The sequence below is a fragment of the Drosophila kikkawai genome, chromosome 3L, assembly GCF_030179895.1.
Source record: "Drosophila kikkawai strain 14028-0561.14 chromosome 3L, DkikHiC1v2, whole genome shotgun sequence".
NCBI lineage: Eukaryota > Metazoa > Arthropoda > Insecta > Diptera > Drosophilidae > Drosophila > Drosophila kikkawai.
The window spans coordinates 24,099,854-24,116,213 of record NC_091730.1 but is presented as its reverse complement, the minus strand read 5'-3'; the positions used below and the strand labels follow the sequence as shown (position 1 = coordinate 24,116,213).

At 38.7% G+C, this 16,360-nt stretch overlaps 1 protein-coding gene and 1 long non-coding RNA gene across 3 annotated transcripts in view; one reads left to right on the top strand and one right to left on the bottom strand.

The window, feature by feature from the left end:
- The window catches only part of LOC108083641 (uncharacterized), a 51,373-nt gene that overhangs the window by 22,902 nt on the left and 12,111 nt on the right, over window positions 1-16,360 (top strand). The window contains exons 8-9 of the mRNA XM_017179513.3: window positions 588-766; window positions 13,215-13,402. Of these exons, the coding sequence (XP_017035002.1) occupies window positions 588-766; window positions 13,215-13,402 (367 nt within the window). The remainder of the gene's footprint in view (window positions 1-587; window positions 767-13,214; window positions 13,403-16,360) is intronic.
- LOC138928537 (uncharacterized) lies at window positions 10,241-12,027 on the bottom strand. 2 transcript variants are annotated; one of them, XR_011444957.1, is made up of 4 exons: window positions 11,885-12,027; window positions 10,928-11,407; window positions 10,727-10,859; window positions 10,241-10,652 (listed from the first exon to the last, which is right to left on the bottom strand). It is a non-coding gene; the product is annotated as an uncharacterized lncRNA (long non-coding RNA). The 2 variants fall into 2 exon arrangements; XR_011444956.1 differs by lacking the exon at window positions 11,885-12,027 and having other exon boundaries at window positions 10,928-11,610.

Genomic DNA, 16,360 nt, shown 5'->3' with positions numbered 1-16,360 from the left:
CAAAACTTCTGAGATTTCTTTGAAAGAAACTTCTCAAGCGCGTGGAGGCGAAAGCCACTTATTGGCAAGTTTTATAGAATTTAAAACAAATAAGTAAGCCAATATTGTGTTGAATTTAATAATTCTGTGAAGCAAGATAAAGCTGTAAAGGGGTATATAGCTAGCTTGTTAAATAGATTTTAAGCAAAACCCTTTTAAAATAAGAAGTTTTCTTATATAAAATATTATAAACTAAAATTATACATACGTATGTACATATGTATGTAAAGACGGGTAACACTGGACAGCGGCAGGCACACACTTGCAGTGTTACCAGGGCCTGCAGAACCATAAAACGACACAGAACGAAGAGCGAGATGAGATGGCTGCGTAGAAGGAAGTTAGTCACTCTAAGTCGTCGATCGTGAGAAGTTGCAGCAAAAAGTTGAAAAATAGTCTTCGCAGTATCATTTTCTAATTATTGTGTAATATAATATAACTAAACCTATTATTAATAATAAATACTCTTCATGTATATTATAATTTATATATTGTTTTATCGGTATTTATCACAATGTTTAATTTTAATTGATTTTTTTTCTTTTCAGTGGCCCTGAAATGCTGGTGGCTTTCCACTCCAGTCCATTTTCCGCGCCCTTGCAGCAGGGTATCCCGAATCGGGGCTTCGAACTGGACGTGGACATACTATTTACCGACTCCGATTCGTTTGACTTCGCCCAAGGTACCAAGAACCTCTGTGAATTTCACGTAAATGCCTCGAATCCAGGTAAGGAAAATCAGAAATCAATATGAATATCAATAATTTATGACGGACGGAGATCAGGTGAAAAACTTTCATATTTTTCTCGGAACCATTAACAGCCGAGTCGATCTAGTGTATTTATCAATTTATAATTTAAGATTAAAGCTAGATGTTTGGAGGGGGGCGGCTTTAACCTGAAATGCACTCGATAAGAAGACACGTAGACTTTCGGGTTTTTACGCGACGTGCGTCGGGATGTTTATTCATTTTTAGGTAAATCGGTACCGTACTTATCTTGGCAAAAGCGCTTGAATATCCGGCTTGAAGGACCAATATGTCGATGTCGGGGCCTGGCAAGTGGTGTCCCAAATTTCTCAGAAAATAGAAAGAGTGTATGATAATTGTTGAGTTTAGAGCGATCCGTCTTCCTTCTTCGGGGTTTTATTTGGAGAGAGTTATTGTACAAAAATATTGCGACTTCGTGCTCGCTTCGGAACCGGATAATAGGCACATTTTTGCACATAGTGATGCCCCCCTGGAGATATTGCTGACTCCCCTTTATTCAGCATGAACCCTGGATTTCTATATATTTAACACAGAACAAGGTGTATTCAGTATAGGAAATGTTGTCCTTATAAATGGTTCTTGGCTGAGCCCGTTGGCTGCTTAATTGCATAAAAATAAATTAACGAAAGGCTCTGCTTTCATGGAAAGTAATCGGAGTCGTTAGACGGGGAGTCGCTGAGGTGTTTGTAATTTAATGGGAGTGAGCGAAACTATATAGCCCCGATTAGCCTTTGGCCTTAATCTAAGCAGACTAAATGGGATTTTAATTAAATTCAAGGCCAGACGAAGAAACTCCCACGGAAACCAAAGCCCTAAGCCGACCAAATGGCTTTTTAGGCTTGACTTGATGTGGCCGCCAAAAAGAAAGTATGAGTAATTGCTTGGGCAGCAGCTAATGTTCTGAACAAGTAAGAGAAAGCCGGGAAAGTTGAGCGAATACCCATTGGGAATGCAAAATCATTGGATTGGATCTTAGCTCTGTTTAATAAAGAATTCGACTTTATTCATTTAAACTCTTGTGAAACTATAAATAAATCTTTATGAGAAAGCAATGCACTAAAAGAATATATTAGAATTTTCTGAATTATAGTTCACATTTTATCTTTTCCCTGACTTTAACTTTGATTGAGTGGAAAATATTTTCTGCTACAACATGGAGCTCCCAGCTCTCCCATTAATTAGTATACCTCGCTGGGTAAATATTCTGAAGATGTGCTCTATTCTAAGCTTGTTTTTCCCCTGGCCTTTGCCCTTCCCTGAGCTTTTCCGCCCAGCTTCTGCTTCTAAGCTTTCCTTTTGGCTTGGCTTCTCCTGAAATTTCACGCTCTCCGGCCGGCAGTCAGCTGCATTTAATTGAAAAATTATTAAATGAAATTTCAGACTGCCCTGCTGCCCCTCTGAAGCCCCGGAACCCTGAAACCCCGGAACTCTGGAACTCCGGAGCCTCTCCATCAATTTAGTGCAGCGGCCGCAGCGGTGGCCAAAAGTAGGCAACGCCATGGCAGCCGCTAATGTTCATTAATTTGCACTTAATAACTTTTGAGTAGATTTTATTTTGCTGGCCAAACGAAAAACGCTGGGCATTTATTATTTTCTCCAACGCTTCTTTATCTTGCCAAAAAAAAAGCAAGCGGAAAATTGAGAGAATTCCCATTTGAAATTAGTTTTTTGCTTGAGCTGGCAATTTCGGCGCATAAAAGTATAGAGAAAATCAACTCATTCCCTGTTTATTTTCCCTATTTCTTATTCCTTACACAACGGCTTTTCTATGCCTTGTTGTTGTGCTCATTAACTTTCCAGCTTATACATATACAAATTCTGGTGTTGTTGTTTCTGTTTGTGCTTAATTTTTGACCGTTTAACTTTTGTTAAATGCCTTTCATCCTCACTCCCCGGCCCTTCTCGCTTAGGTTTGGCTTAATGCGTTGGCTGGGAAATTGAACAGATGTGTCTGCTATCATTAGGCGTGATTGTTGGGGAGGAGAGGCCCAATAGGTGGCTATATCTATTAAAGTTATAATCCATTCGAAGGGGGCTGAGCTTAAACAGGGATATTTTAACACTCTAAACGAAAACTTAAAGCTTATAACTTATATTATTTTCACTAGGCGGTTGTTATTTCTCCTCAATTTATCAACTTAAACCCAATAAAGACATTAGTTGGCTTCTGACAGCGATAAATACTAATCAAAAATAACAAATCGCATTCCATTAATGCAAACCGTGGCAGAAATATCAAAAATGCCACGAATTCCTTCAATTCGAGCGAAAATATTGCGGCGCGTCCAATTAGAGCAGCGTATGAAACATTTATTTATAATGGCCAAGTAGCCACACAAGGCGATTTTCCGGCTGTTCGGGGTCGGAAGGAGTTGGCTAACATTTCGGGCAAACAAAGCGCCATAATTGTTTTGTTATCGACGCACACAACACGCCCCCCAGGAGGGGCAGCAGCATTGCGGGCTACAAATAAATTATTAGGGGGGCAGCATGATTTTAATTAAAGTTTTAACGAAAACCAAATATTTATCGTTTCATTTTGCTTTCATTTGTTCGCTGGGTGTGTGGTTTCATACCCAGCACCGCTCCCGTTCTTTTTTGCCACGCAAACAACGCCGTCATTAAGCATGTGGATGCTAAATTCAATATGCATTTGCATTTGAATATTTTAAAATATCAACAGGGGAACGGGGACAATTTATTATGTGCGGCAAAGGTCAGGGTAATGTTATACAGAGTTCGCAGTGCTTTATTTAGAGTCCTTCGGCGGTAATCAATGCAAAGAATGGCCCGGACCACGCGGCGTATGATTAATAAACTGCAGATGCAAATGCTTTGTGCGTCGAAGTTGGCTCCCTTCGCTGATTGCGCAACAAAATCTGTTGCATATTTAATTCGGTTTGATTTGGCCATAACTTTTCCAATTAAGTTTAATTAAATGTGCAACTTTTCGCCCAGTCGGCGAAGAAAACCCTCTGGCTTTGCGGTGTGTGTGTGTGTGTGTCGATTTTAATTAAAATTTGTTTGCTTGTTTTACCCGCTGACAGCCCCAGTAAACTCAGCGTTTAAAACATGTTTCATCAATCGCACTCTCGCTCTTCTGACATTAACCAAAAGGTCTTTCCTGGAACTGATTGTCATAGCTGCCAATTGCCGAACCAATTATATCCTAAAAGGATTTATCCTTCAGCCAAGCGTTATCCGACCCAATCAATATCCGATTCCATCTGGATTCCCTAATTAGTGCTAATCAACTTCAGCCAAACATTCCACATGCAATAACCGTCCACAAATGCGGAAAAACTTCATCGTGCGAACATTTGACATGTCCATTGGCATGGCAACTTGTTCCCTCACATCCACAGAATGATAATTCCGCCAATCCGAGTCGGGTAATAAATTACCCCGTATGAATCGCTGTAAGATTCGCCTCAGATCAATTATGCCAACTAAGCAGGCACAAGCGGAATACACAAACGCCTATGGAAACCTGGGGCAAAATGGATGAGAGCGGGAGATGCTGGATGGAAATTTATGGCTTTGCAAACGGAGAAATATTTCCGGTTTGTGACTTGGCCTCTACAAGCAAGGACATTACATAAAGAGGCAACAAAAATGTTTAAAATATGTTTTTGATAATTATTTATTAATATAAAAAATATAAAAGTAAAAGTTATACAAAATTAATAATAATTTTCTCTAATCCTTGAGATTATGCTAGAAGCATATATAAAATATAAAAGGATGATGTTTCAGACTCTTCAGTTCCTCACTTTATTTAACTATTACTTTTTAAGAATTACAAAAAAAATGTTGTTAAAATTTCCTACTCGCATAGATACAAATTATTCATAGAAAATTTTTTTAAAGAAAAATACCATTTAATTCTAAAATAGTTATCTAAAATAATTTATTTAAAAACCAATGCTACAGTCTTATTGTCTTCAATTGCCAATTCAGCAGAAGTTGTTTTGACGTTTTCTTTTTCATTGATTTACGGATTAAATGCTGATGACATAGCTGGGGGAAAACCACCAGTTTGCCTCACTGAATCAGAAGTTTCTTGTGGAGCCGCAGCCAAGTACCTCAAACCATTTTTACAACGCCGTTTCTCAGCTGTTATTACACCTAAAGTTTTCGTAAAGTTTTTCTGCAAACTTTAAACAAAACCTTTCAATTCTGTTGCCTTCTTTCTCTCTTTTTTCTTTCGGCACGTTTGCGGAAATTTTCCTTTTTAATTTCATAAAGTCAACAGACGAAAACAAAGAAAGGGAAAGCAAACAATGAAGCGTGGAGAACGGGCCAAGACAATGGAATTTATATTTAATATGTTGGCGGGTGGAGCTTCGTCTCGGTGTAATATGTAAAATTATGGGTATCCTGAGAAATTATGAGAGGAGGAAAGGTTAATGTAAAGCGGCTTTTATTAATTGAAGAAAAGGGATTTGCAGCAAGCGGTGTTATTAAAATAAGTGATTTCATTTTTATTTATAGTAAAGAGTTATTGTTTTTCATTTATCTCTAGATACCTTACCTTAAACCTTGCTTTTAGATATTTCTTTGTATATTTATATCTTTGATGGTACTTTAAGATGTTAAATTATTTTACTTATTTTCTCAGTCCTTCTTAATTATCACAACTATTGTAAAACTGTTCATAAAATATTCATAAACTAAAAACATTGGTAAACAGAATAAATTCCTGCAGTAAATCCAATCAATTTCACAGTCAAATTGGGTTGATTTTACTGTAAACTAAAGTAGAACGACTTAACGTGTTACGTCTAATGACTGCTCTACAGTAAGTCCAACCACGATTCTGCAGTAAAAAGGCCCCAACCTACGAAAATGGTGTAATACAGTATATTACACACAACAACAAAACACATTTTACTGTACATTACTGTAATTCAACCCACAAAAATAGTATACTCAACCTACGCAATTTTATTCTATATATTGATAGCTTCACAGAATGTGACTTTGTGACTTTGCGATACATCTGTAAGCTTAGCACATTAAAGGGGTCGATACCGGCTTTATTTCTCCGATTTTCGCTCTTGGTCCATTGAGGGGTGAGTATATCCAACCAGAGGAAACTGCGATGTTATAGAAGCCGGCGAATATTTGCTGTTTAGTTTGCTTATTGAGTTGCAATTTTGTTTGCAATCAGCGGATGGCAAGAGGAAGCAATAGGAAACAACCACTGTAAGGACGAAGGGATGCCGGCGGAGGGGAGGAAATGATTGGCAAACAACAAATTAGCATATTTGCACATAACGGCACATTTTATTTGCACTCTAGTGTGGGTGTATGGGAATATGTGTGCCCTTATGTAAAGTCAATATTTAAACGTGAATTTGTCAATGAAAAGCAAAATTCTAGCAACTTTCTATTAACTGTGTGCCATTTTTTGTGGGATTTGATTGTTAGACAAATATTGAAAATATGGCAGCTTGTTTATTCGCAAATTTATTCCGATGAGCAGCGATTTAAAGAGCGCAAATCTATTTTTTTTGGCACAGTTCGGGCTTATCTGAAACCTTCGGCATTAATTGGCTGAAAGCTTTGGCAACTTAATTTTCCATGGAAATTAATTATTTGGGCAAACACACAAAATACCAAAATACAGCATTTTCCATTGGGGACATGGGGCATGCCCCTGCATATATTTATTAAGCCACTTTCTGCCGCCAGCTGAAAATTTTGTAAATTTCTGTCCGGGCCGCGCACAAAAACATAATTAACTTGCTCGATGTGGTACGTATTCGTGTGACCAACAAATGTGTTGGCAAAAGTGGCACTGGGGGCGAAAGAATTTATGTTTTTGTTTGTTTCTCATTTACTATTTATTACGTTTAATTTACTTTGTTGGCCGGACCAATCAAATTTCGCTATTTGGCACGGGTCGTTGCAATAATTTCGGTTATCGGTCAATTTGAAAATTATTAGGTGTGGTTCAGTTGTTTACGCACGAAAGAATGATCTCTTCATTAAATTTGGATAATCTTATTAAAGAAATATGATATTGATTATACTTTTGTATTGTTTGTATAACCTTCCAGGGTGCATTGGATCTTTAACAATCAAACTAACTAAACATATATATAATATGTATATTTATAAATATGATTTGTATTATTACACATATTCTTGATCTTGGCCATTAAAATATTTCTTGTTATTTCTTCTATTAATTTGACCAGAATGGATCGATTCTTAGATACAATTACAAACTGCAAGGGTATAGAAACATCAGTGCCGAAGTTAGCTTCCTTCCTTGTCTTCTCTAAAATTAAATTAAATATACAAATATGTCCGTAAAGCAGACGAAAAGCTCTGAAGGCAAGCAATAATTTGTAGGGAAATAAAATGTATGGAAATCATTCGAAATCACCAGACGTATTTATCAATTAAATGTTGAATGACCATTAGGCTTATGGCGATTTACCGGCAATTCAACGAAAACCAATCCAGGGCCATCAAATATGCGTGACAATCCATTAAGTGATATATGCGAATATATAGTACGGCACGCTGCAGCATCCACTTGCATTTTAAATCGCACGGGATGGAATAGTCGGCGATTCGGGTTCGGTTTCTGGTCGGGCTAATTGTTTGAATGTGTTAAATGTAATGCAGCATAAAACGAAAATAAACAGGCCGAGCTGGGAGACTCGCCATGGGAAGATACAGCACACACAGACGCATAACAGCCTGCAGGGAAATTCTATTTAATTTGCGCTCGGGTTTGGCCCGAAAATCGAAAAACAACAAAAGCAGCGGCAATAAACAATCAGCGAGGAAAGGGCATGAATGGAAATGGAAATGCTACTCAATCAGCAATAGTTTGGTGTTCCACACCCTACTTTCTCGCCTTTTCCCTGCCCGCCCTGCCGTGCAATCAATAAGAGTAACACCCCATAATTTAATGCCCCAAATGTGTTGCGACTACATTTTGCGGTTTTTGGCCAAGAGGAAAAAATGCGAAAGCCACCGAGTAACCGTTACCATCATTTCACCACCGCCGGCGGCCCAAATGCACTCTAATAATAAATCGCAAAATAACAATTTTATTGCCAGCGCTTGCGGTTTCGCCAATACATACTACCTGGTCCTGGCCCAGGTATACTATGTAGGGCCTTCCCGGCACACAAACACACCTCTCTGCCCAGTGTTGCCACTCGATAGTCACACTTTACGGCCAGCTGATAAGCATATTATTATTATTGCTGCTATTACGCACCCACACAGCACTACAGCACTGGCTTGTATTATTCCGAGTGGGAGTGTAGGGATATATAGCTGTATAGCCCATAGGTATGGCCGAAAGAACACTTATTGTTGTATGGCCCACGCAGTCAGCGCAAATGTGTCGAAGCGAAATTTATTACTGCGAACTTGGGCAACTGTAGCCAGCGAAAGCTAGAGGTGGGCTCGTGAGATAGTTTTTCTCGATGTTGCCAAGAAGATATTCAGTTTAATTTTCTCCATAAAATACTTCGAGAAATAGTTATTGGAATAACACTTGAGAGTATAAATTGTTTCAGAAGTATAAATTGTTTACATATTGAAGTGCTACGGGTCTATCCGGCTCGAAGGACCTAAAGTGACGTGCCTTCTGTCAGTTATGCCATTGCAAATGGAAATGTATATATCTTTTTCGATTAATACCCTGCAGTACCTGTATGCAGTAATTCATAGACCTACTGATCCATTCAAATTACTGATGAAACTAATAGTATATTTACACCGATCTGACTTACCTATCGAAATCGAAACTAACGCAAAAACGCAGGACGCTAGTTTATACTACAAAACATGCGTTATTGCGTTAGTTTTTGACAGCTTGTTTGAAATTATTGGGAACATAAAAAAAAACAAAAATGGAGGACGAAATCATTATTTTATCAGCTGTAGAGCAAAATAAAGTTGCCACAATGAAGGTAATTGATTTGGCGGGGATGTCGCAAGCCACGTTTGAGAAGCTCCAGAAATTAGGGCCTTATCGCAGCGTTTGGACTCTTGTAAGTCAATCAGCGAACTCATTAAATAATAACACTATTATTTAATAATTGTATCTAATTAAAACAGCCACGATTCGGCTCATTTTGGGAGGAGGATGTTGCAAAAAATTCAGACGAATTTTTTAAAGAAAGTTTCCGTGTGAATAGAAGCACGTTCAACATTCTGGTTCAATTTGAATCGTAACCTGCTTAGTTTTTTTCGATTGGGTGGTGGAACTTCTTCGATAATTCGAATATCGAGTAGAATATCGAACAAATCTGTCATTATCGATATGAACGCAACTTGGACGCAACTTTTTTCCACCACTAAAAACTACTAGTAAAAAAAACTACGTTTACTAAGTTAACGCAATAACGCAGCCTGGTGTAAATAGACTATAACAAGGGCATGTCCTAGGCTGTCATCAAAAAATAACTCGAAAAGCTTTTCTTATGTTGATTTTATTTTTTCACTTGAAAAATATAATTTTTGTGCTAAAGAAATAATTTAGCTCGTTATTTTAAGCTCTGACATAACAAAAATGATACCTTAGAAAAATTGTAAGGTGTTGTCAGATTAAGAGAGTAAACAGCTGAGATTGTGATGTCAAAATAATTGATTTCAATTATTCTTAAAAGAATAATGGAGGGAAAGTTAAAAAATAATTCTAGGATCGAAAAATTTTCTGCTCGCGAGGAGAAAGTGAATTTGATAAATGTGGTGCTTTATATCCAAAATGTCGAGTTATAAAACAAAAAATTCTAAATATAACCCATATTTCCTATCAAAGTAGGCCTTAACTTTCAGCTCCAGCCTTTGTGTTTAGACAGCACATAACTCTTACACCCATTCGAGAGCTCAACTAGAGCAGACTAATTTTTATTTCATCTGAAAAAAAGCAGTACAAAATTTCGAAGCACAAAATTTCGAAGCACAAAATTTCCACTAACAAAATTTTCAAATATAACATTTCGTATTTAAATATTTACCATGCCGCACAGAAAGCGCATCTCTATTTTAGTAAATCGCGCTGACAAACCGAAACGAAAGTTATCGAAAAAATCGGCGAAAGCCAGGTGTGTGCAATTCACAGATAGTACCTTAATTCAGAAGACCAAAAAGAAATTGGTTAGAAAGCCCACGCCTTATCCGGTCCAGCGCTGTCGGGCTCCCAGACTGAGACCAGCGAACAGAACGCAAGCGCCGAAGGAAGTCAGCAAGGAGACTCTCTTGAAGATGTCCGCTAAACTGCAACCCGCTGACGATAGTGAGCTCAAGACCATGCTCCAGGGAATTGTGCTGGGGTTAGGTCTTTACAATCAGATCGCATCCGTTAAGCAGGCTCCGGATCCCGCAGCAGCGGTAGCAGAAGCACCAATAAGATCAGATGATTCCATTGACCCAGTGTCTGTTCAGAGCTTTGCGTTATCCACAACCTGTGAAGTTGGCACCGAAGTTAACACTGAGAATTCAGCAACGGAACCGAGTCTTATCTCCTTCCCATCCGGAACTTCTTGTGTATCAAACAGACATTCATCGGAGTAAAGGAGAAAGGACCTTCGCTGATGGGATCGTCGGATCAATCCTTGTAATTTCAATTGAAGAGGATAATGCAGAGCAGGGACATGGTAAAAAATGTCTGTATTAAAAAAAGGATAGAATAATGTTCGATTTCAGCCAAAATGACGTTGTCCGCTGAACGGCAATAGATACATTTTTATTATAATTTTAATTAAAATTACAAGCTAAAACAATACCTTTACTATATTTTTCTAGATTTTGCTGGGCTTCTATCTCAGTCAGGGTATATTTTATACCTCAAACCAAACCACTAGTGCTGGAAAAATATCGATTAATAATCGATATTAAAAAAAAAAGTTTTTTTCTACCTAATCTTGGGAAAATACTCACAAAGCTTGAACTCTAAAGATTTTGCTGCCTGATCGTCATTCCGGCTCGACAAAAAACCCAGTTTTTTTAACCTGGGATTTAGTATGCCACCAACTCTCCTTATTAATTGAAAAATCGTACTATTAATTGGAATCTAAAATAGATGGAAATTCATATAAATATTGAATTGTTATTATAAAACTTTTTAAAATAGAAACTTGCCAATTCTGCCTTCTTGCTCGGTTCTTAAGACAGTTGAAAGTAATCGATGTTTGACAAGTGAACATCGATGTTGGTCGATTTTTTATGTTTCATTGATTGTATCGAATAAATATCCATGTTTGATCCAGCACTACAAAACTCTTAATTACTGTTTTAACACTTCATTCCACTGTTTCAATATATTTTAATGTTTTCAATGACACAATTACGGTCAGTTTATGGTCTTATTTGGCTATTCCGTTTTACATTTCATATTTCGTGACGTTCATAAACTAGAAAAATATTTTTCGTTGCGCTCATTCCTTTCCTATTCTCCCATAGTCCATCTCTAGATGTGAGTGCTCCCGGCCATCTGTTAACTAATTCACATGCCATGGCAGGAATGGCCAATGATTACATTTCATGTGCCATATGCAGGACTCTCATGCCAGGCTTTGAGCACACCTCTATCCACACCCATTCCCTGCCATTCCTATGTATCTGTATGTACATATATGAATCTCTTATGTGCCGAGTTGTCGATTATTTTGAGAATTTTAGTTGATATGTGAAATCACAATTCCCCAGCGTGTTAAAAAATGTTATTGAGATTTCTGTTGACAGTTTCGACTGCAAATTTAATGAGTGTTCACTTTGGTTGAGCCACTCCGCACAGAGGGGCCTGAATGCATTGGAAATATGAGTTAAATTTGATTTGTATATTGTGTATTTGAAAGGACTGAAATGGATTGAACAATAGATTTGAGGTTTTCGAAACAATATTTTTATTATTCTGCGCCCTGCCTTTGATCACCGTCATGCCCAATGTGTAGGCTACACTTTTTTAAACTCCCATTTGGGTTGCGCTGCTCTGAAGGAGCAGCTCATGTTTAAAGGCCACTTTACTTTTATATGCCACAACCAGCGAAATGTGACAATAAAAATCTCATAAAACCGTATTACTTAGCTAGTACTCACACACATTCGGGATACGGCGGAAAAATAATACAACGCGACGTCGTTACACTTGCCAAAATACAGTGTAAATTGGGATGAAAATATATCTCATTTTGCTATAATTTGACAATATTTATACTCCTGAAAAAGTGGAAAATGCTTTGCTTTGTTTTATTATAAAAAATCTTTGACAAATAAAAACTAGGTCACCAATTTAGTATTAAAACCCATGATTTAAGCGTAAGATTTAAGGCAAGAATTAACCACATTTTGTAAGTGTGTACTCGAGTAAGGGAGCCGCCCTCCAGCCAGCTGGGATCTTTAACTTTTGCGTTCTCCCACCCAAAAAAACGGAGCCCAACGGGCCGACAACTTTTGCCTTGTGGCAGCTGCAGCAACTTTTCCCTTCTGTCTGCCACTCGATGCGGCACGGCACACATCAAAAGTCTCTGGCCCCCTCCGTCGCCGGCAACTTGGAAAAGCTGTCGCAGCGGCTAGAATCGACGCAGGTGTTATCATCGATACCGTTGACGATTGTTTCCTTTATATCGACTGGCACTTCAGCCAGCCGCCTCCCATTTCCCCCACCGGCTTTTCCTCACGGCTGGCGCATTGCTACGAAACGTGGCGACTTTTGCCAATTGAAACGCCTAGTAGATGTTGCTTTTTGCCTTCGCTCCTCCGCTTTTTTGCGGCAATGCTTTGCTCCCATTGCCTTTTTTAATTTGTCACTTGAATCAAGAGTTGCCAAAGTTGTCCCGGGCCGAAACTCTGTAGCTCTGGGTTTTGGTTTGCACTCCGCGTTGTTGGCCCGGCTCGTTTCGCTGCTTCTTTGTTGCCTCTTCCCTTTGGCAACTTTAATTAAAGCCGAGTGCCGGAATTGCAACATTAGGCAACTGGGGGGGAGCTTTAACATTGTATCCGCAGCAAGTGTTTCACAAATTTGGCTCTGAGGATGAAATGCTACTGAATAAGCTGAAATACAAGGCAGAGAATGGCACTAGTCTTGGTATCAAATCTAATAAACTAAAGGAATCTAATTGGAAACAATCCCACCAAACATTTCAAACATATTTTCCCAGGAATTATCAGCTAACTATAGGGTATGCCAGATGTAAAACAAAGCGACAAGTCGCTCCTCCAGCCACAGATTGTAAATTAACCTAAATCGCGTGTAAGCCGTTTGTCATACAACGTTCTGAGGACATATTAAAACGCTCCGAGAAGGACGAGTGACTCTACACACAGACTCTACACAGGCATACATAAATATCTATATCGTATATGCGGATATGAATATTATAATCTCCGCCTCGCACTCAACCCCCCTCATTTTTTCCGCTCTTTACAGATGATGTGCTATTCTCGCGCCGCGGCCGCATGGGACGCATTGTGAGTCCGCGTCACACGCTTCCGCCGAATACGACATGCACGTACCACTTTCACGGATATCCTGGTGACCTGATTTGGTTATCGTTCACCAGCTACAATCTGCAGATCCTGCAGCAGGCGATACACGACAACAATACGCTGGGACGGGTGAGTTGAGTTGGGTTCGGTTCGGTTCGGTTCGGTTGTGTGGGGCTGGCTTCAGCGACTGTTTCCACCGTAAAATGTTTAACCGAACGACTATTGGGGGTGGTCATGATGCACTTGGAAAAACAAATCACTTTAATGTAAGAAATTAAAGGGGTTTAGTAAACTATCTAAACATTTTGACAAGAGGGATAGAAATCGGATATTAATGAGGGGGAAAAATACATACAAGTACCTCTGAAGTAGTATAGATCTGTGGATAAAGCCTTCTAAAACTCTTGAAAGGAACTGAACTTACTATATACCGTTTTTGGAATAGAACTTTCTCTAGATTTTCCTCCGTGTTGCAGTTCAGCTGCTGTTATAGTTAACCGTTTACATAAATGCATAAAGTGTATGCCAGAGTAAGGATAGAGGTAGTGAAAGGAGGTGGATGGGTTGGTCCTGGGTGGCTTACACAGTTTGCCGCTTCCATTGTCCCTTAAATGCATTGCGTCTACGCCAGCGGCGTCGCCTCCACATTCCTTTCATTGTCTTTGGCGCTCTCTCTTTCCTTTCCCTTATACATACATATATATATATACATATATCGTCATATCCCTTCTAGATGTTTTGCTATTAGTGCCAGTCGGTCGACACTTTGTCTCTGCTGGCCAATTAAAAATGCAGCTATAGAAATGCAACATATAAAATATATAATTAAGTGAAAGCTTACGCAACTCCTAACGAGACACTTTTGAGTCTGAAGTCTGCCTGCCGGCACAGTAACTGCGTCAAAATGCGACACTGGCAACCATAATAATGTCCTGCCCTTCCCTTTCGAAACTCGGCTATTTGTCTCTTTTTTCACAGTAAAAATAAAACAAAGAAGGGTTTTTAAATGGGGTTTTTCTACGATCTTACAGATTTTACAATTTCTAGAAAACATCGAATCGTAACAGAACTTTAAAGGGTAAGTCTGTGTAGACTGTATTTGGGATTTAAATAAACTGACTTAATCCTTAAGGCCCGATAAAGGATATATAGAGCGGTCTAAAAGTAGATACTTTCGAAGGAAAATAGCCAACAAAAAATTACCTCCAACTTTTCAATTTACTTGTTCAAAAACGAATCTTTTTCGTAAAAAAAAATAAATATTGAGTAAACACAGACAATGGATGTAAACTTTTCCGCAGTGTCCTCATCATAGTGGCGTGTGCATTTTAAATGTTCGTTGTCGCCTGCCTAACGGTCCGTGAATTGTGTCAAGGTAGAACGTTGAGTTCGCCTGGACCTGCGACGATAGCGCGTAATGTCGGGTCAGCGGGCGCCTCAAAGGATGAAGTAGGACGATGCCCCTACCCCCCTGTGACCAGATAACTGAATGGTCATTTAGGCTAGGCCAGGCGAAAGTTCATTTGGTGGAGGTTGCAGGTTCTGCGACAAGCGCCATGATTTATGTTAAGGAGCGGTGATTTATGATCAAGATATGGACGGAATAAAGCAGCCAGGGAAGTTAATAGAAAGAGAAACAATTGAGGAAATGAGTGTATTTTATTATTCACATATATTTTTTTGTTATATTTGTATTACTAATGGATTTATAGCAGTATATTGGAACAAGGGAAACATTATTTTAAAATCGGTAAACATATTATATAAATGTATAAACTTTATGTAGTTTCATAAATGAATACAGTTCTTTAGCTTTTGAAACTTTTATGGACTCTTTTATGTCCTTTTTGTATTGTTTCTATTCCTTATCATATCGGGGGAAAGGAAATTATTATTCTTTGTTCAAGAACCTTTAACTATCTGCAACAGATCCCAAGGTACTGGCCTTTCTACAAACTACAGAGTTGTCGAAAGACCGAAATCGGTCTATCCTGATCAAAGTATTGATATTCAAAGATATCAAATAAAAGACATTTACTGTAGTGGTTAGTTTTTTTGCACGAAACAGATTTAATTTTGAAATGTCTTCTGTTTAAACAGGTGTCATAGGATTCTATTTTTCGTGTAATCTATAGTAATCGCAGGAGCCTTAGTAAATAGTCCTACCCCTCTCAGTTTCTGCGACTCTTTTAGGCTAGATTTTTATATATTTTAATACCCCGATTCAGATAACTCTATACCTATAAGTAGCACTAATCGTTCTGAGCTCATTCCAATGCTTTGGCAATATTTAAATGATGGCATTATTCATTTTGGTGTAGTTCCTATATATTCTGCCGGCATTTGTTTTCTACAGATAGTTGCTCCCTTTTTTCAAAGTTTTTCCTTAATTTCAAGCTTATACAAAAAAGTGACTTTAAAGTGACAAGTCGCCAACTTCAAACTGTTGTCGAGTTCAAAAGCTGCTGGCCCAAGTGCTCGAAACTTGGCAACAATTCCTGCATTTACGGCATGGCCCAAAGATCATAGAGCACAACAGGGGCTGGGTGTAATATAATGGGAGGTGATATGGAACGATTCAGGGGACATGTCAACGCTTGGCGTGGTCTCATAAATGTCGTCGCATTACAAGTATTTTCAACAATTCTCTGCAGCCACACTCCAATCTATCCCGCACCCTGCATTGTTGTTATTTTTTCGTTTTGTCGGCGAGTTTTAACTTTGCTTCTTAATTTAAAAAGTTTGTTTTGCCCCGCTTTCTGTTGTGTGTGTGTGTGTGTATGTTTGTTTTTATATTTTTCATTCGGTTCCTTTTCATTTTAGAAAATTCGCATTCACTTGTTTGTGAGCTTGTTGTTGGCTCCCCACTCCCCCGAAAAATGGCATCGCCCACGTTCCAATGACTTCAGTTCAGCTCCCCAGTAGTACCTGCTGCTGTTGTTTTTGTCACTTTTCCCTGGCTGTTACAAAATTCATGAACTGTTTTTGCCGCCTCCACTCTCGTCCACCCACCGCCGACCGGAGTCGCCCGTTTTGTGTTTTATTTTACACATATTTTTGTTCTGTCACTTTTTATTGTACTCCCGT